Below are 20,626 nucleotides of genomic sequence, written 5' to 3'. Positions count from 1 at the left end.
ACCTTTCATTTCCTGTTCACCTCCTAGTGCTCTGCCACTCTGGGTTCAGCTTCAGGTTGAGGTTTATTTACCTGACATCATAGTACATTATGTGAAACATACTTAACATGTGATGTCATGCAATAGTTCAAAAGATGGGTACAAATAATAGGCAACACTTTATTTAAAGGGTACCAACATATTGACTTCTTAACGCATTCAGAGTTCATACAGAATGCTAACAGGGACTGTGCATGAAGAACTAAGCCTAACATGAACTGTTCATGAAGAACTAAGCCTAACATGGACTGTGCATGAAGAACTAAGCCTAACATGGACTGTTCATGAAGAACTAAGCCTAACATGGACTGTTCATGAAGAACTAAGCCTAACATGAACTGTTCATGAAGAACTAAGCCTAACATGGACTGTTCATGAAGAACTAAGCCTAACATGGACTGTTCATGAAGAACTAAGCCTAACATGGACTGTTCATGAAGAACTAAGCCTAACATGGACTGTTCATGAAGAACTAAGCCTAACATGAACTGTTCATGAAGAACTAACAACTGTTCATGAAGAACTAAGCCTAACATGGACTGTTCATGAAGAACTAAGCCTAACATGAACTGTTCATGAAGAACTAAGCCTAACAGGGACTGTTCATGAAGAACTAAGCCTAACATGAACTGTTCATGAAGAACTAAGCCTAACATGGACTGTTCATGAAGAACTAAGCCTAACATGGACTGTTCATGAAGAACTAAGCCTAACAGGGGCTGTTCATGAAGAACTAAGCCTAACATGGAACTGTTCATGAAGAACTAAGCCTAACAGGGACTGTTCATGAAGAACTAAGCCTAACATGGACTGTTCATGAAGAACTAAGCCTAACAGGGACTGTTCATGAAGAACTCAACCTCATCCTATTTCTGCACCACTCAACCTGTCCAGTATGACAACCTCCATTACAGTTCATCCGAGATGTGTTTCTCCTCCCTGCACACATGATTACTGTGATTTAACTAGGCATCGTTGGGAAGGGCTCGTAAAGCAAGCGTTTCACAGTACAGTCTCCCTTTGTATTCTGCATGGTATTATGTGCTGACAGTTTCAGTCATTGTGACCTTCCTGTAAGAATTCCCACCTCCACAACCCGCTTTCTATCTCTGTTCTATCAACAGTTCATGTAGCTGATTTTTAAAATGCATTATTAAGCATAGAAATAGATACTGGGATTGAGACAGACAATAGGCTTTACAAACACAAAGACTGTAGATGTATACACTGACAGAGTATCAACGCCAATTTACATAATTCGAGAATAAGGCAGAAGTTATTTCTCCACACCATGTGTCAATCATAAGCCCCTACCATTAGAGTCACATTGCCATTCCTCTCTAACCTATTCATTGTTTAGTGGCATATCATTAGTCTTTAACCTTTAAACGTTTTCCTGGTCACCTTGTGACCTTAAGCCTACATTTTTTTGTAATATATTGAGTGATAATTCACTTTTTAAAATAATTCCTATCATTGGCAGATCATTTTGCGTATTTTAATCTATAGACTTAAAGCTGCAATATGTAACATTTTGGGCGACTGGACCAAATTCACATAGAAATGTGTGTTATAGATCTGTCATTCTCATTGAAAGCAACCAGGAAATGGCGTAGCGATTTCTGCATTGTGCATCTTTAATATAAGTAATCTGTTCAAGATATTGTACCTTAATAGTTGTATTAAGGTAAGATATGAATGAAATGATATTGAAATAAGATAAATTACTTGTATTAGGTTTTTCGGCGGTTAAAATAAGCAAAATTGTCTGCCAATGTCGTCAGATAATGCAGCTTGCTACAAAAAACTATACAAAATACTAATTTTAAGTGAATTATCACTCAATATAAGATATTTAGGCTTGCTTTGATTTCACACTGCGAGCTCCAGGTCTTTATCTTCCAAGGTGTTTATTACTTGGTTAATGTTTAGTCAGAAGCTTTGTGGCCCCGAGGATGCAGCAAGGACATCTGAGACATACAGGGTTCTGAGAGTGGTTGGTAGAACCGCTGGTTCAGCCAATGGCTGAGTCCCAGGCAGAGCCCAGCATAGGGGCCAGGAGGATATAAAGCCAGGGTGGCAGAGCCAGCCTCAGCCTATATGACAGGTCTATAGGTCAGCTCTGGACCTACACAAGGATTTAACTAAACAGAATCAGATGAACCAACACTAGTCTGTCATACCAGCGCTCCAAACCCATAGCTGCCGATTGCTTCTGATACTTAGACTGTCTCTAGGCCCTGACCAGAGGACTGAAGGACCTCAGTATTCCTTTTCTGTAGTGTTTGACCTGTAGAAGCCAGTAGGTGTGAGGAGCCTGTATTTACAGCCAGTCTGATGGAGAATGATGCCTATGACAGGATCGGGGACGAACCCCCTAACTACGAGGAGACGTCTTTCTCCGGTGGTACCACCTCTAACGGTAATGGGACCGGTAACGGAGAGCACCGGGCCGTCCGTCCGTCCGTGGTCAGTGCATTTGGTCATGACACGCTGGACCGCGTGCCCAACATCGACTTCTACCGGAATGCTGGGAGTGTGAGCGGTAACCGTGCGGTCCGACCGTCCCTGCAGGAGCTCCACGATGTCTTCCAGAAGGTCAGTGTGTGTGTGTCCTCCTCACCTCTACAACCCCCTCTACACACATCTGTATATCACTCTCTTTTCCTTACCGACACACACACATCACACAACTGTCTATAGACCTGTCTCTGTACATCAGTATATAGACCTGTCTCTGTACATCAGTATATCACAACTGTCTATAGACCTGTCTCTGTACATCAGTATATAGACCTGTCTCTGTACATCAGTATATAGACCTGTCTCTGTACATCAGTATATAGACCTGTCTCTGTACATCAGTATATCACAACTGTCTATAGACCTGTCTCTGTACATCAGTATATAGACCTGTCTCTGTACATCAGTATATAGACCTGTCTCTGTACATCAGTATATAGACCTGTCTCTGTACATCAGTATATAGACCTGTCTCTGTACATCAGTATATAGACCTGTCTCTGTACATCAGTATATAGACCTGTCTCTGTACATCAGTATATAGACCTGTCTCTGTACATCAGTAACCTGTCTCTGTACATCAGTATATAGACCTGTCTCTGTACATACCTGTCTCTGTACATCAGTATATAGACCTGTCTCTGTACATCAGTATATAGACCTGTCTCTGTACATCAGTATATCACAACTGTCTATAGACCTGTCTCTGTACATCAGTATATAGACCTGTCTCTGTACATCAGTATATAGACCTGTCTCTGTACATCAGTATATAGACCTGTCTCTGTACATCAGTATATAGACCTGTCTCTGTACATCAGTATATAGACCTGTCTCTGTACATCAGTATATCACAACTGTCTATAGACCTGTCTCTGTACATCAGTATATAGACCTGTCTCTGTACATCAGTATATAGACCTGTCTCTGTACATCAGTATATCACAACTGTCTCCACCAAGTCAGCAGCCTTCTACCTGGAATCAACTCTCCTTTAATCCAGACAATTCAGAAAGATCATTGAAATTCAGATTCAGTAAATGAAAAACATTACATTTTTATGTGGAACGTGTTTTGACAACAACATTGGCCTGTTTGTCTCTCAATTCAATTAAATCAATTCAATTCAAAGGGGCTCTATTGTTAAGGGAAACATATGTTTACATTGTCAAAGCAAGTTAAATAAATAATTAACTAAAGTAAGAAGAAAAACAAAACATCAACAACAAAAAACTATAAAAAATGTTCAGTAAACATTTCACTGATAAAGGTTTGAAAAGGATAAAGACGTGTCAAATGTTATATTATCAGTGTTTTAACAATGTACATATAGTTGTACTACCACTAGTAGGGGAAGAAAGTAAACAGATAAATATTGGTTATATTTACAATGTTGTTTTCATGGCAACTTGTCACAAATCTCTCTCTCTGTTTGTATTAGTTTCTCTCTGTTAATTTGTTTATCTCACTTTCTCTTTCTCTCTCTGACTGTGTGACAGATTACTATCATGTCACAACAGTGATTGGGTAACAGTCATGTCTGTTCTAAAGAAGGGAAAGTCACTTCCCACTGGGCACAAATTGGTTGAATCAATGTTGTTTCAGCTTAATTTCTCAACATATTGTGATGTGGAATCTATGTGGGAAATACATTGGATTTGAAAAAGTAATCAACAGCTGTTTTGAGGGTAACATTTCAACCACAAGATTGTGTCATCATGGTAACCAAATGTCCACATAGACAAACCTTGTATAAAATATGTTGAATTTGTACCTTTATAACAACGTCAGATCTTCAACATTATATCCACTATCAGTAGAATAAGAAAAGACAATAGGCTAGGCAGCACCTCCTACTGGAGAACTGATTTATCTACAGCTACCCTTTGACCTCACATCCAGGGTTTAAACAAGCGCTGCTGAGCTATGAGGCACAGCGGTCTAAGGCACTGCATCTCAGTGCTAGAGGCGTCACTACAGACCCTGGGCACTGCATCTCAGCACTGCATCTCAGAGGCGTCACTACAGACCCTGGTTCAGCGGTCTAAGGCACTGCATCTCAGTGCTAGAGGCGTCACTACAGACCCTGGTTCAGCGGTCTAAGGCACTGCATCTCAGTGCTAGAGGCGTCACTACAGACCCTGGTTCAGCGGTCTGAGGCACTGCATCTCAGTGCTAGAGGCGTCACTACAGACCCTGGTTCAGCGGTCTGAGGCACTGCATCTCAGTGCTAGAGGCGTCACTACAGACCCTGGTCACTACAGACCCTGGTTCAGCGGTCTGAGGCACTGCATCTCAGTGCTAGAGGCGTCACTACAGACCCTGGTTCAGCGGTCTGAGGCACTGCATCTCAGTGCTAGAGGCGTCACTACAGACCCTGGTTCAGCGGTCTGAGGCACTGCATCTCAGTGCTAGAGGCACTGCACCCTGGTTCAGCGGTCTGAGGCACTGCATCTCAGTGCTAGAGGCGTCACTACAGACCCCCTGAGGCACTGCATTCAGTGCTAGAGGCGTCACTACAGACCCTGGTCTAAGGCACTGCATCTCAGTGCTAGAGCATCTCACTACAGACCCTGGTTCAGCGGTCTAAGGCACTGCATCTCCTGGTCACTACAGACCCTGGTTCAGCGGTCTAAGGCACTGCATCTCAGTGCTAGAGGCGTCACTACAGACCCTGGTTCAGCGGCATCTCTAAGGCACTGCATCTCAGTGCTAGAGCACGCATCTCACTACAGACCCTGGTTCAGCGGTCTAAGGCACTGCACAGTGCATCTCAGACCCTGGCAGCGGAGGCACTGCATCTCAGTGCTAGAGACATCACTACAGACCCTGGTTCAGCGGTCTAAGGCACTGCATCTCAGTGCTAGAGGCATCACTACAGACCCTGGTTCAGCGGTCTAAGGCACTGCATCTCAGTGCTAGAGGCGTCACTACAGACCCTGGTTCGATCCCGGACTGTATCACCGTGATCGGGAGTCCCATAGGGCGGCACACAACTGGTGCAGCGTCGTCTGGTTTAGGGGAGGGTTTGGCCGGGGTAGGCCGTAATTGTAAAATAAGAATTTGTTCTTAACTGACTTGCCTAGTTAAATGAAGGTTAAATAATAATGTTTTATAAAATAAAGATATTTGTCACTGACTTTTACCAATGTGATTTGCTGTTGCTGTCGAACCCATTCTAAAGTGTAGGTTTAACAGAGCAAATGAAATGTGACCGTACTTTATCACTCATATGTCATCAATTATGCTATTTTTAGCCCTATTTAGCATTTTCAAAGTCATCAACAGCTATTGTTTCAATTCAACCCAGGATTTAACTAAAAATAGACAATAGGATTTCCAGTGAGAGTGATATTGAATTGTTTGGTTGTCAACGCAACCTAATATCAACATTTGAAGGAAATGTATCTTCTGCTTGGATAGTTCCATCTGTACCACTGACTTAGTCTGCATTTAAAGTTTCATTTGCCTTTAATTCAGTGGCAAGCAGAAGATAAATCTCCTTCAAATGTTGATATTTGGTTGCGTTTCAACCAAACACAATTCAAGATCACTTTTGAAATACAATAAACAGCCTATTAAGTTGTTGACAAGTTACCAAATGATATGGTGGATCCACATCTCCAACTCAGACAAAAATAAAGGTTAAAGAACGGGATTAAGCCAGTTGACAGATGGAACTATCCAAAAGCAGTAGATACATCTCCTTTAAATGTTCATATTTGGTTGCCTTGTCAACCAAACACAATTCAATTGTAATACAGTAAATAGGCTATTTTACAAACTAATGAAACATTCACCCTTAAAATGAGCAACACATCCATGGTCACAGCTTGAGGTTACTGTAACTATAAATGTCTTCTTCCATCATCATATAAAGTGTGCATGTTGAAGATAGCATGCATAGGTATTCACAGGTCTGTGGAGATATTCACAATTGCTGTAATAATCTGCCCAGAATCTCGAATGGCATTGATCATTGCACCATGTGCTTTTAATGTAATCTCAACTGTAATCCAGGTCATTTGGTTCTGCTATTAGATAAAGGACAGTAATAAGTAACACATAAATAAATCAACCAGATATCTGACATTGTTTTCCCATTTGAACTTTTGCTGTGACTTTAAATGGTTAAAAGCACAGTGATATACATTTGGGTGATAACTAAACCAAATATCTGACATTGTTTTTTCATTTGAATTTGGTTGTGCTGTTAGATGGTTGAAAGCATAGTGATACACATTGGAAATTCAACTAACTTTCGGCTCTCTTTTTGAGTGGGTGAATATAGGTTGTAATCTCATTGATCAAGGTCTCAATCAAATATTTCCCAATTATCCACGTTGAAATGAGGTGGAGTGTGCAGTGGGTTGGCCTTGGATTGGTCAACTCATTCCTCTTAAAGCATTTATAGACCTACTGTGTCCTGAAAGAGAACAACATGAACTCTCTGGAAGAAAGAACATATGTTTTACAGTCTCAGAGAGGAAGATAAGATAGAGAGAGGAGAGAGAGAGATAAATGGAGTTTATAGTCCTTTAATCATTCATTTAACTAGAAACATTCCTGCCACTTTCATTCACCGCAGTTCAACCATCTTTCACACCCTATAAACCTACTGCCAACACTGGGACTGAACAGTCGTCAAAGACAGAGATAAGAATAGATCTACACAATGGTTGACATACTGACAGGCTAAAGTGTTATATAGATTTTTAACACCTTTGGGTGACAGCCAGTCTGTTATCTCTGTCTGACAGCCACGCCACGTCCTACACCAGACAGAGATCTGAGCATCTCATTAAAGAGCTTGGTACTCATGCGTCCTTTAAACACTTCATATTCGTCTTACAAAAAGTTTAAATTGGGTCCACCCTGTTCTCTCTCTCTCTCTCTCTCTCTCTCTCTCTCTCTCTTCACAGAGTGCAGTCTTCAAGGACAAGCACACAGTATAATAATGCTTCTCCAAACACGTATTCATGTTCATCAGAATCAAACTGCACGACTCTCTCTCTCACACACACACACTCTGGAACAAGAGCACTGCGTCTCTTGTTTGATTGATTTAGAAAGAGAACATTTCAACAGAGTTGTGACCTCATAGAGACGTACCTATCCAACAGGAGGCCCAGAATTCTAACATCAAGTTACTGCACTGCTAACTCTCTCTGATTTCCTAAAGACAAAACTAATCTAAACGTCCTCTAGAGTTTCAACAAATTCCTTCTTCCTCTACCAGCGTTATTCTTTATCTTCCTCCAGGCAGACTGGAGTGATACGTGCCCCTGACAAGTCTTTTCCTCTCCTATTTTCTCTCTCTAGAATGGAAGGATCTCAGTGACGAATACGGTGGAGGACAGAGAGGGGAGCGACGGGACGCCGTCGGACGATGTGGAGTCTGTCATTCCCCTGGACAACAAAGATGGAACCGTGAGGTTCGGCTGGATAAAGGGAGTCCTGGTTAGTAGAGATGGGTTACTGTCATGAGAACTTTGTAAACTGAACGTCATTTAAACTGAACTTCACTTAAATTACTCTGTCTATTACTAAGAATTTGTAAGGTTCTTATTGAAATGAAATATACATAGGCCAGTTTACAATAGTCAGTAAGGTTTATATACGAGAACGCTGCTGTACATATACAAAGACATTCCTTTTATAACTTTATCTTACCCTACACACATACATACACACCAACATAGGGATTTTCTCATGAGTCTCACCACAGTTTATTACCACTCAGCTGACAGTTCCAGGCTCCCCCAGATACAAGGGTTAGGAGAGTCCTGGTTAGTAGAGATGGGTTATATTGGAGCAGAGTTAGGAGGGTCCTGGTTAGTAGAGATGGGTTATATTGGAGCAGAGTTAGGAGGGTCCTGGTTAGTAGAGATGGGTTATATTGGAGCAGGGTTAGGAGGGTCCTGGTTAGTAGAGATGGGTTATATTGGAGCAGGGTTAGGAGGGTCCTGGTTAGTAGAGATGGGTTATATTGGAGCAGGTTAGGAGGGTCCTGGGGTTAGTAGAGATGGGTTATATTGGAGCAGAGTTAGGAGGGTCCTAGTAGAGATGGGTTATATTGGGGCAGGGTTAGGAGGGTCCTGGGAGTGAGAGATGGGTTAGGGTCCTATTGGGTTATATTGGAGCAGGATGGGTTAGTTAGGAGGGTCCTGGTTATATTAGTAGAGATAGAGATGGGTTATATTGGAGCAGAGTTAGGAGGGTCCTGGTTAGTAGAGATGGGTTATATTGGGGCTGGTTAGTAGAGATGGGTTATATTGGAGCAGGGTTAGGAGGGTCCTGGGGAGTGGAGATGGGTTATATTGGAGCAGGGTTAGGAGGGTCCTGGTTAGTAGAGATGGGTTATATTGGGGCAGAGTTAGGAGGGTCCTGGTTAGTAGAGATGGGTTATATTGGAGCAGGGTTAGGAGGGTCCTGGTTAGTAGAGATGGGTTATATTGGAGCAGGGTTAGGAGGGTCCTGGTTAGTAGAGATGGGTTATATTGGGGCAGAGTTAGGAGGGTCCTGGTTAGTAGAGATGGGTTATATTGGACAGGGTTAGGAGGGTCCTGGTTAGTAGAGATGGGTTATATTGGAGCAGGGTTAGGAGGGTCCTGGTTAGTAGAGATGGGATTGGGGTTAGATGGGTTATATTGGAGCAGGGTTAGGAGGGTCCTGGTTAGTAGAGATGGGTTATATTGGAGCAGGGTTAGGAGGGTCCTGGTTAGTAGAGATGGGTTATATTGGAGCAGGGTTAGGAGGGTCCTGGTTAGTAGAGATGGGTTATATTGGAGCAGGGTTAGGAGGGTCCTGGGGAGTAGAGATGGGTTATATTGGGGCAGGGTTAGGAGGGTCCTGGTTAGTAGAGATGGGTTATATTGGAGCAGGGTTAGGAGGGTCCTGGGGAGTGGAGATGGGTTATATTGGACAGGGTTAGGAGGGTCCTGGGGAGTAGAGATGGGTTATATTGGACAGGGTTAGGAGAGTCCTGGGGAGTAGAGATGGGTTATATTGGAGCAGAGTTAGGAGGGTCCTGGGGAGTAGAGATGGGTTATATTGGAGCAGGGTTAGGAGGGTCCTGGGAGTAGAGATGGGTTATATTGGAGCAGGGTTAGGAGAGTCCTGGGAGTAGAGATGGGTTATATTGGAGCAGGGTTAGGAGGGTCCTGGGGAGTAGAGATGGGTTATATTGGAGCAGGGTTAGGAGGGTCCTGGGGAGTAGAGATGGGTTATATTGGAGCAGGGTTAGGAGAGTCCTGGTTAGTAGAGATGGGTTATATTGGAGCAGGGTTAGGAGGGTCCTGGTTAGTAGAGATGGGTTATATTGGACAGGGTTAGGAGGGTCCTGGTTAGTAGAGATGGGTTATATTGGAGCAGGGTTAGGAGGGTCCTGGTTAGTAGAGATGGGTTATATTGGAGCAGGGTTAGGAGGGTCCTGGTTAGTAGAGATGGGTTATATTGGAGCAGGGTTAGGAGGGTCCTGGTTAGTAGAGATGGGTTATATTGGAGCAGGGTTAGGAGAGTCCTGGTTAGTAGAGATGGGTTATATTGGGGCAGGGTTAGGAGGGTCCTGGTTAGTAGAGATGGGTTATATTGGAGCAGGGTTAGGAGGGTCCTGGTTAGTAGAGATGGGTTATATTGGAGCAGGGTTAGGAGAGTCCTGGTTAGTAGAGATGGGTTATATTGGGGCAGAGTTAGGAGGGTCCTGGTTAGTAGAGATGGGTTATATTGGACAGGGTTAGGAGGGTCCTGGTTAGTAGAGATGGGTTATATTGGAGCAGGGTGAGGAGGGTCCTGGTTAGTAGAGATGGGTTACATTGGACAGGGTTAGGAGGGTCCTGGTTAGTAGAGATGGGTTATATTGGAAAGGGTTAGGAGGGTCCTGGTTAGTAGAGATGGGTTATATTGGACAGGGTTAGGAGGGTCCTGGTTAGTAGAGATGGGTTATATTGGAGCAGGGTTAGGAGGGTCCTGGTTAGTAGAGATGGGTTATATTGGACAGGGTTAGGAGAGTCCTGGGAGTGGAGATGGGTTACATTGGACAGGGTTAGGAGGGTCCTGGTTAGTAGAGATGGGTTATATTGGACAGGGTTAGGAGGGTCCTGGGGAGTAGAGATGGGTTATATTGGAGCAGGGTTAGAGGGTCCTGGGAGTAGAGATGGGTTATATTGGACAGGGTTAGGAGGGTCCTGGGGAGTAGAGATGGGTTATATTGGAGCAGGGTTAGGAGGGTCCTGGGGAGAGAGATGGGTTATATTGGAGCAGGGTTAGGAGAGTCCTGGGAGTAGAGATGGGTTATATTGGAGCAGGGTTAGGAGGGTCCTGGGGAGTAGAGATGGGTTATATTGGACAGGGTTAGGAGGGTCCTGGTTAGTAGAGATGGGTTATATTGGAGCAGGGTTAGGAGGGTCCTGGGGAGTAGAGATGGGTTATATTGGAGCAGGGTTAGGAGAGTCCTGGTTAGTAGAGATGGGTTATATTGGAGCAGAGTTAGGAGAGTCCTGGTTAGTAGAGATGGGTTATATTGGAGCAGAGTTAGGAGGGTCCTGGGGAGTAGAGATGGGTTATATTGGGGCAGGGTTAGGAGAGTCCTGGGAGTAGAGATGGGTTATATTGGGGCAGAGTTAGGAGGGTCCTGGGGAGTAGAGATGGGTTATATTGGAGCAGGGTTAGGAGAGTCCTGGTTAGTAGAGATGGGTTATATTGGAGCAGGGTTAGGAGAGTCCTGGTTAGTAGAGATGGGTTATATTGGAGCAGGGTTAGGAGAGTCCTGGTTAGTAGAGATGGGTTATATTGGAGCAGGGTTAGGAGGGTCCTGGTTAGTAGAGATGGGTTACATTGGACAGGGTTAGGAGGGTCCTGGTTAGTAGAGATGGGTTATATTGGAGCAGGGTTAGGAGGGTCCTGGTTAGTAGAGATGGGTTATATTGGGGCAGAGTTAGGAGAGTCCTGGTTAGTAGAGATGGGTTACATTGGACAGGGTTAGGAGGGTCCTGGTTAGTAGAGATGGGTTATATTGGAGCAGGGTTAGGAGGGTCCTGGTTAGTAGAGATGGGTTATATTGGAGCAGGGTTAGGAGGGTCCTGGTTAGTAGAGATGGGTTATATTGGAGCAGGGTTAGGAGGGTCCTGGTTAGTAGAGATGGGTTATATTGGGGCAGAGTTAGGAGGGTCCTGGTTAGTAGAGATGGGTTATATTGGACAGGGTTAGGAGGGTCCTGGTTAGTAGAGATGGGTTATATTGGGGCAGAGTTAGGAGGGTCCTGGTTAGTAGAGATGGGTTATACTGGACAGGGTTAGGAGGGTCCTGGTTAGTAGAGATGGGTTATATTGGAGCAGGGTTAGGAGGGTCCTGGTTAGTAGAGATGGGTTACATTGGACAGGGTTAGGAGGGTCCTGGTTAGTAGAGATGGGTTATATTGGGGCAGAGTTAGGAGGGTCCTGGTTAGTAGAGATGGGTTATACTGGACAGGGTTAGGAGGGTCCTGGTTAGTAGAGATGGGTTATATTGGAAAGGGTTAGGAGGGTCCTGGTTAGTAGAGATGGGTTATATTGGACAGGGTTAGGAGAGTCCTGGGAAGTGGAGATGGGTTACATTGGACAGGGTTAGGAGGGTCCTGGTTAGTAGAGATGGGTTATATTGGAGCAGGGTTAGGAGAGTCCTGGGAGTAGAGATGGGTTATTTCGGGGCAGGGTTAGGAGGGTCCTGGTTAGTAGAGATGGGTTATATTGGAGCAGGGTTAGGAGAGTCCTGGGAGTAGAGATGGGTTATATTGGAGCAGGGTTAGGAGAGTCCTGGGAGTAGAGATGGGTTATATTGGAGCAGGGTTAGGAGGGTCCTGGGAGTAGAGATGGGTTATATTGGAGCAGGGTTAGGAGGGTCCTGGGGAGTAGAGATGGGTTACATTGGACAGGGTTAGGAGGGTCCTGGTTAGTAGAGATGGGTTACATTGGACAGGGTTAGGAGGGTCCTGGGGAGTAGAGATGGGTTATATTGGAGCAGGGTTAGGAGGGTCCTGGTTAGTAGAGATGGGTTATATTGGAGCAGGGTTAGGAGAGTCCTGGTTAGTAGAGATGGGTTATATTGGACAGGGTTAGGAGGGTCCTGGTTAGTAGAGATGGGTTATATTGGACAGGGTTAGGAGGGTCCTGGTTAGTAGAGATGGGTTATATTGGAGCAGGGTTAGGAGAGTCCTGGTTAGTAGAGATGGGTTATATTGGGGCAGGGTTAGGAGAGTCCTGGGAGTAGAGATGGGTTATATTGGGACAGGGTTAGGAGGGTCCTGGGGAGTAGAGATGGGTTATATTGGACAGGGTTAGGAGGGTCCTGGGGAGTGGAGATGGGTTATATTGGGGCAGGGTTAGGAGAGTCCTGGGAGTAGAGATGGGTTATATTGGACAGGGTTAGGAGGGTCCTGGTTAGTAGAGATGGGTTATATTGGACAGGGTTAGGAGGGTCCTGGGGAGTAGAGATGGGTTATATTGGACAGGGTTAGGAGAGTCCTGGGGAGTGGAGATGGGTTACATTGGACAGGGTTAGGAGGGTCCTGGTTAGTAGAGATGGGTTATATTGGAGCAGGGTTAGGAGAGTCCTGGGTTAGTAGAGATGGGTTATATTGGAGCAGGGTTAGGAGAGTCCTGGGAGTAGAGATGGGTTATATTGGAGCAGGGTTAGGAGAGTCCTGGGAGTAGAGATGGGTTATATTGGAGCAGGGTTAGGAGAGTCCTGGGAGTAGAGATGGGTTATATTGGAGCAGGGTTAGGAGGGTCCTGGGAGTAGAGATGGGTTATATTGGAGCAGGGTTAGGAGGGTCCTGGGGAGTAGAGATGGGTTACATTGGACAGGGTTAGGAGGGTCCTGGTTAGTAGAGATGGGTTACATTGGACAGGGTTAGGAGGGTCCTGGTTAGTAGAGATGGGTTATATTGGAGCAGGGTTAGGGTCCTGGTTAGTAGAGAGGGTTATATTGGGGCAGGGTTAGAGAGAGTCCTGGGAGTAGAGATGGGTTATATTGGGACAGGGTTAGGAGGGTCCTGGGGAGTAGAGATGGGTTATATTGGACAGGGTTAGGAGGGTCCTGGGGAGTGGAGATGGGTTATATTGGGGCAGGGTTAGGAGGGTCCTGGTTAGTAGAGATGGGTTATATTGGAGCAGGGTTAGGAGGGTCCTGGGGAGTAGAGATGGGTTATATTGGAGCAGAGTTAGGAGGGTCCTGGTTAGTAGAGATGGGTTATATTGGAGCAGGGTTAGAGGGTCCTGGTCCTGGGGAGTGGAGATGGGTTATATTGGACAGGGTTAGGAGGGTCCTGGGGAGTAGAGATGGGTTATATTGGACAAGGTTAGGAGAGTCCTGGGGAGTAGAGATGGGTTATATTGGAGCAGAGTTAGGAGGGTCCTGGGGAGTAGAGATGGGTTATATTGGAGCAGGGTTAGGAGAGTCCTGGGAGTAGAGATGGGTTATATTGGAGCAGGGTTAGGAGGGTCCTGGGGAGTAGAGATGGGTTATATTGGACAGGGTTAGGAGAGTCCTGGGGAGTAGAGATGGGTTATATTGGGGGAGAGTTAGGAGGGTCCTGGGGAGTAGAGATGGGTTATATTGGGGCAGGGTTAGGAGAGTCCTGGGGAGTAGAGATGGGTTACATTGGAGCAGGGTTAGGAGAGTCCTGGTTAGTAGAGATGGGTTATATTGGAGCAGGGTTAGGAGAGTCCTGGTTAGTAGAGATGGGTTATATTGGAGCAGGGTTAGGAGGGTCCTGGTTAGTAGAGATGGGTTACATTGGACAGGGTTAGGAGAGTCCTGGTTAGTAGAGATGGGTTATATTGGAGCAGAGTTAGGAGGGTCCTGGGGAGTAGAGATGGGTTATATTGGGGCAGAGTTAGGAGAGTCCTGGTTAGTAGAGATGGGTTACATTGGACAGGGTTAGGAGGGTCCTGGTTAGTAGAGATGGGTTATATTGGAGCAGGGTTAGGAGGGTCCTGGGGAGTAGAGATGGGTTATATTGGAGCAGGGTTAGGAGGGTCCTGGTTAGTAGAGATGGGTTATATTGGAGCAGAGTTAGGAGGGTCCTGGTTAGTAGAGATGGGTTATATTGGAGCAGGGTTAGGAGAGTCCTGGGAGTAGAGATGGGTTATTTCGGGGCAGGGTTAGGAGGGTCCTGGTTAGTAGAGATGGGTTATATTGGGGCAGGGTTAGGAGAGTCCTGGGAGTAGAGATGGGTTATATTGGGACAGGGTTAGGAGGGTCCTGGGGAGTAGAGATGGGTTATATTGGACAGGGTTAGGAGGGTCCTGGGGAGTGGAGATGGGTTATATTGGGGCAGGGTTAGGAGAGTCCTGGGAGTAGAGATGGGTTATATTGGACAGGGTTAGGAGGGTCCTGGTTAGTAGAGATGGGTTATATTGGACAGGGTTAGGAGGGTCCTGGGGAGTAGAGATGGGTTATATTGGACAGGGTTAGGAGAGTCCTGGGGAGTAGAGATGGGTTATATTGGGCAGGGTTAGGAGAGTCCTGGGGAGTGGAGATGGGTTGTATTGGTCAGGGTTAGGAGAGTCCTGGGGAGTGGAGATGGGTTACATTGGACAGGGTTAGGAGGGTCCTGGTTAGTAGAGATGGGTTATATTGGAGCAGGGTTAGGAGAGTCCTGGGAGTAGAGATGGGTTATTTCGGGGCAGGGTTAGGAGGGTCCTGGTTAGTAGAGATGGGTTATATTGGAGCAGGGTTAGGAGAGTCCTGGGAGTAGAGATGGGTTATATTGGAGCAGGGTTAGGAGAGTCCTGGGAGTAGAGATGGGTTATATTGGAGCAGGGTTAGGAGAGTCCTGGGAGTAGAGATGGGTTATATTGGAGCAGGGTTAGGAGGGTCCTGGGAGTAGAGATGGGTTATATTGGAGCAGGGTTAGGAGGGTCCTGGGGAGTAGAGATGGGTTATATTGGACAGGGTTAGGAGGGTCCCAGGGTTAGGAGGGTCCTGGTTAGTAGAGATGGGTTATATTGGACAGGGTTAGGAGGGTCCTGGTTAGTAGAGATGGGTTATATTGGAGCAGGGTTAGGAGAGTCCTGGTTAGTAGAGATGGGTTATATTGGGGCAGGGTTAGGAGAGTCCTGGGAGTAGAGATGGGTTATATTGGGACAGGGTTAGGAGGGTCCTGGGGAGTAGAGATGGGTTATATTGGACAGGGTTAGGAGGGTCCTGGGGAGTGGAGATGGGTTATATTGGGGCAGGGTTAGGAGGGTCCTGGTTAGTAGAGATGGGTTATATTGGAGCAGGGTTAGGAGGGTCCTGGGGAGTAGAGATGGGTTATATTGGAGCAGAGTTAGGAGGGTCCTGGGGAGTAGAGATGGGTTATATTGGAGCAGGGTTAGGAGGGTCCTGGGGAGTGGAGATGGGTTATATTGGACAGGGTTAGGAGGGTCCTGGGGAGTAGAGATGGGTTATATTGGACAGGGTTAGGAGAGTCCTGGGGAGTAGAGATGGGTTATATTGGAGCAGAGTTAGGAGGGTCCTGGGGAGTAGAGATGGGTTATATTGGAGCAGGGTTAGGAGAGTCCTGGGAGTAGAGATGGGTTATATTGGAGCAGGGTTAGGAGGGTCCTGGGGAGTAGAGATGGGTTATATTGGACAGGGTTAGGAGAGTCCTGGGGAGTAGAGATGGGTTATATTGGGGAGAGTTAGGAGGGTCCTGGGGTTAGATGGGTTAGAGATGGGTTATATTGGAGCAGGGTTAGGAGAGTCCTGGGAGTAGAGATGGGTTATATTGGAGCAGGGTTAGGAGAGTCCTGGGAGTAGAGATGGGTTATATTGGGACAGGGTTAGGAGGGTCCTGGTTAGTAGAGATGGGTTATATTGGAGCAGGGTTAGGAGAGTCCTGGTTAGTAGAGATGGGTTATATTGGGGCAGGGTTAGGAGAGTCCTGGGAGTAGAGATGGGTTATATTGGGACAGGGTTAGGAGGGTCCTGGGGAGTAGAGATGGGTTATATTGGACAGGGTTAGGAGGGTCCTGGTTAGTAGAGATGGGTTATATTGGAGCAGGGGGGAGTCCTGGGAGTAGAGATGGGTTATATTGGGGCAGGGTTAGGAGAGTCCTGGGAGTAGAGATGGGTTATATTGGACAGGGTTAGGAGGGTCCTGGTTAGTAGAGATGGGTTATATTGGACAGGGTTAGGAGGGTCCTGGGGAGTAGAGATGGGTTATATTGGACAGGGTTAGGAGAGTCCTGGGGAGTAGAGATGGGTTATATTGGGCAGGGTTAGGAGAGTCCTGGGAGTGGAGATGGGTTATATTGGGCAGGGTTAGGAGGGTCCTGGGGAGTAGAGATGGGTTATATTGGACAGGGTTAGGAGGGTCCTGGGAGTAGAGATGGGTTATATTGGAGCAGGGTTAGGAGAGTCCTGGGAGTAGAGATGGGTTATATTGGGCAGGGTTAGGAGGGTCCTGGTTAGTAGAGATGGGTTAGGGTTATTGGGGAGCAGGGTTAGGAGGGTCCTGGGAGTAGAGATGGGTTATATTGGAGCAGGGTTAGGAGGGGTTATGGAGCAGGGTTACATTGGACAGGGTTAGGAGGGTCCTGGTTAGTAGAGATGGGTTACATTGGACAGGGTTAGGAGGGTCCTGGGGAGTAGAGATGGGTTATATTGGACAGGGTTAGGAGGGTCCTGGTTAGTAGAGATGGGTTATATTGGACAGGGTTAGGAGGGTCCTGGTTAGTAGAGATGGGTTATATTGGAGCAGGGTTAGGAGGGTCCTAGGGAGTGGAGATGGGTTGTATTGGAGCAGGGTTAGGAGGGTCCTAGGGAGTGGAGATGGGTTGTATTGGGCAGGGTTAGGACAGTCCTGGGGAGTGGAGATGGGTTGTATTGGTCAGGGTTAGGAGGGTCCTGGGGAGTGGAGATGGGTTGTATTGGTCAGGGTTAGGAGGGTCCTGGGGAGTGGAGATGGGTTGTATTGGTCAGGGTTAGGAGGGTCCTGGGAGTAGTGATGGGTTATATTGGGGCAGGGTTTGGAGGGTCCTGGGTAGTGGACATGGGTTATATTGGGGCAGGTTTGGGGGGTCCTGGGGAGTGGAGATGGGTTGTATTGGGGCAGGATTAGGATGGTTCTTAATGGGGTCCTGGTGTGGGCAGTTGGTTATGGGAACTGGCCTGTCCTAATGGGAACCTGGGGAGGGCAGTTTGTTATGGGGACTCGCCTAATGGGATCCTGGTGAGGGCAGTTGGTTATGGGGACTGACCAAATGGGATCCTGGTGAGGGCAGTTGGTTATGGGGACTGTCCTAATGGGATCCTGGTGAGGGCAGTTGGTTATGGGGACTGACCAAATGGGATCCTGGTGAGGGCAGTTGGTTATGGGGACTGTCCTATTGGGATCCTGGTGAGGACAGTTGGTTATGGGGACTGGCTTGTCCTAATGGGATCCTGGTGAGGGCAGTTGGTTATGGGGACTGTCCTAATGGGAACCTGGTGAGGGCAGTTTGTTATGGGGACTGGCCTAATGGGATCCTGGTGAGGGCAGTTGGTTATGGGGACTGGTCTAAGAGAGTGTTGCTGGATATCGAGCAGGGTGAATGGGGAGTCCTGGTCTGTGTGGTCAGGTTTTCTACTGGGGATCACCCTGCCACTCCTGAGCTGTATATCACAACCCAGCATCAATGAGTTAACCTGCATACTTCAGTGATACCCTGACAGGTCACATGATCTGTTTGGAAGCCTCAGACACAGACACTGACACAGCGATAAAGAGATTCAGATAGTCATTCTGTCATAACCCGGTCTCTATCTAACCTAACTACGATCTGACTGGAAGCGAAGAGACAAGGTCAAAGTGATCCTGCCCTGTGAGTAACTCAGGGCTAACCCTAGTCTCTACCTAACCTAGCCTCTCTCCTACTCTCTGTCTCTCTCCTCCTCTCTCGCCTCCTCTGTCTCCTCCTCTCTCTCCTCCCCTCGCTCTCCTCCTGTCTCTCCTCCTCTGTCTCCCCGTCTCTCTCCTACTCTGTCTCTCTCCTCCCCTCTTTCCTCCTCTCTCTCGTCCTCTCTCCTCCTGTCTCTCTCCTCCTCTCTCTCCTCCTATCTCTCTCCTCCCCTCGCTCTCCTCCTGTCTCTCCTCCCCTCGCTCTTCTCAAGTCTCTCCCTCTCTCTCTCCTCCTCCTGTCTCTCCTCCTCTCTTTCCTCTGTCTCCTCCTCTCTCTCCTCCCCTCGCTCTCCTCCTGTCTCTCCTCCTCTCTCCTCTCTCTGTCTTCTCCTGTCTCTCTCCTCCTCCTCTCTCTCCTCCCCTCACTCTCCACCTGTCTCTCCTCCTGTCTCTCCTCTCTCTCTCCTCCTCTCTCCTCTCTCTCCCCTCTCTCTCCTCCTCTCCCCTCCTCTCTCTCTCCTCCTCTGTCTCCTCCTGTCTCTCTCCTTCTCGCTCTCCTCCTGTCTCCCCTCCTGTCTCTCCTCCCCTGTCTCTCCTCTCTCTCCTCCTGTCTCTCCTCCTGTCTCTCCTCCTGTATCTCCTCCTCTCTCTCCTCTCTCTCCTCTTGTCTTTCCTCCTCTCTAGGTGAGATGTATGTTGAACATCTGGGGTGTGATGCTGTTCATCCGTCTGTCCTGGGTGTTTGGACAGGCCGGCTGGGGTAAGTACAACACAGAGTAATAAATAATTGCACCACATAAACTATCAGAAAAAAAGAGTGCTATGTAGCACATTTGTTCCTGTAGGACAACAGGCTCAGTTTCAGGTCAGATAGAACCCTTTAGGTTTCCAAAAACAACCAGGTTACAAAAAAATAATCTGGATTCCAAATAGATAAAGGTTGGTATTGGGAACCAGAAAGAGTTCTACCTTATCTTAAATTCAGAGGGTTCCCCAATACTCCCCTACAGAAGTGGGATTTAAAGTTGGGGTCACGATGGGGTAACTGCAGTGGGGTCGCCAAAATATTTTTTTAAATCACATTTTAAACAATGAGGAGTACAGATTATTACTGTATTACTGTATACAATATACAAACGTTTTGAGAAAGATCATTTGAAAGCTACAATTTTATTGAGAAAATGTATTTATTGGTTTCTTTTCATGTTGATAAGAAATTAATATGCAATGAACATTTTAAGGTTGTGTCTTTAGATTTGGGTTGGGGTCGCAAGAAATTATTGGGGGGAAAATGGGGTCCCCAGAAATTCTGGTGGAAAAAATTGGCTTCCCACTGAAAAAGTTTGAATACCACTGACCTACTGGGACATTCTTTGTTGCACTCTTTGTTTCTGAGAGTGTAGGCATGCAAAAATATGTACAACACAAAAAGACAACCAGTCAGCTCCCAGTGTCCTTCACTCTGAGGTCAAAGCAAAGGAAGTAGCTTGAGTGTGTGTGTGTGTGTGTTTCTCAGGGGTGAGGACCTCTTTATGGAGCATAACTAATGTATTTCAGAGGGCTGGCTGCAGTGCAGATAGAGACCATGACAGATATCAGAGTAAACCGCCTGCTGGAACTAACAGCCTACAGGCCTACAGCACCATTAGTCCTGAGAATGGACCATTTCAGACGCACAGAAGGCTTCACTGTGTTTCTCAAGGTGTTAGAGGTGACTGGAGGGGGCAGAAGGCTTCACTGTGTTTCTCAAGGTGTTAGAGGTGACTGGAGGGGGCAGAAGGCTTCACTGTGTTTCTCAAGGTGTTAGAGGTGACTGGAGGGGACAGAAGGCTTCACTGTGTTTCTCAAGGTGTTACATTTGCATTTAACATTTAAGTCATTTAGCAGACGCTCTTATCCAGAGCGACTTACAAATTGGTGCTTTCACCTTATGACATCCAGTGGAACAGCCACTTTACAATAGTGCATCTAGGTCTTTTAAGGGGGGTGAGAAGGATTACTTTATCCTATCCTAGGTATTCCTTAAAGAGGTGGGGTTTCAGGTGTCTCCGGAAGGTGGTGATTGACTCCGCTGTCCTGGCGTCGTGAGGGAGTTTGTTCCACCATTGGGGGGCCAGAGCAGCGAACAGTTTTGACTGGGCTGAGCGGGAACTGTACTTCCTCAGTGGTAGGGAGGCGAGCAGGCCAGAGGTGGATGAACGCAGTGCCCTTGTTTGGGTG

General features: G+C 46.7%; 1 protein-coding gene across 1 annotated transcript in view; it reads left to right on the top strand.

The window, feature by feature from the left end:
• Nucleotides 1-2,027: 2,027 nt before the first annotated feature.
• Nucleotides 2,028-20,626, top strand: part of slc12a1 (solute carrier family 12 member 1) — a 51,821-nt gene continuing 33,222 nt past the window's right edge. Inside the window, exons 1-3 of the mRNA XM_065012136.1 lie at nucleotides 2,028-2,637; nucleotides 7,885-8,022; nucleotides 19,091-19,166. Of these exons, the coding sequence (XP_064868208.1) occupies nucleotides 2,377-2,637; nucleotides 7,885-8,022; nucleotides 19,091-19,166 (475 nt within the window). The 5' untranslated portion in view covers nucleotides 2,028-2,376. The remainder of the gene's footprint in view (nucleotides 2,638-7,884; nucleotides 8,023-19,090; nucleotides 19,167-20,626) is intronic.

The sequence above is a fragment of the Oncorhynchus nerka genome, linkage group LG27, assembly GCF_034236695.1.
Source record: "Oncorhynchus nerka isolate Pitt River linkage group LG27, Oner_Uvic_2.0, whole genome shotgun sequence".
In the NCBI taxonomy this organism is placed as follows: Eukaryota; Metazoa; Chordata; class Actinopteri; order Salmoniformes; family Salmonidae; genus Oncorhynchus; species Oncorhynchus nerka.
This window is presented reverse-complemented; position numbering and strand designations above follow the sequence as displayed.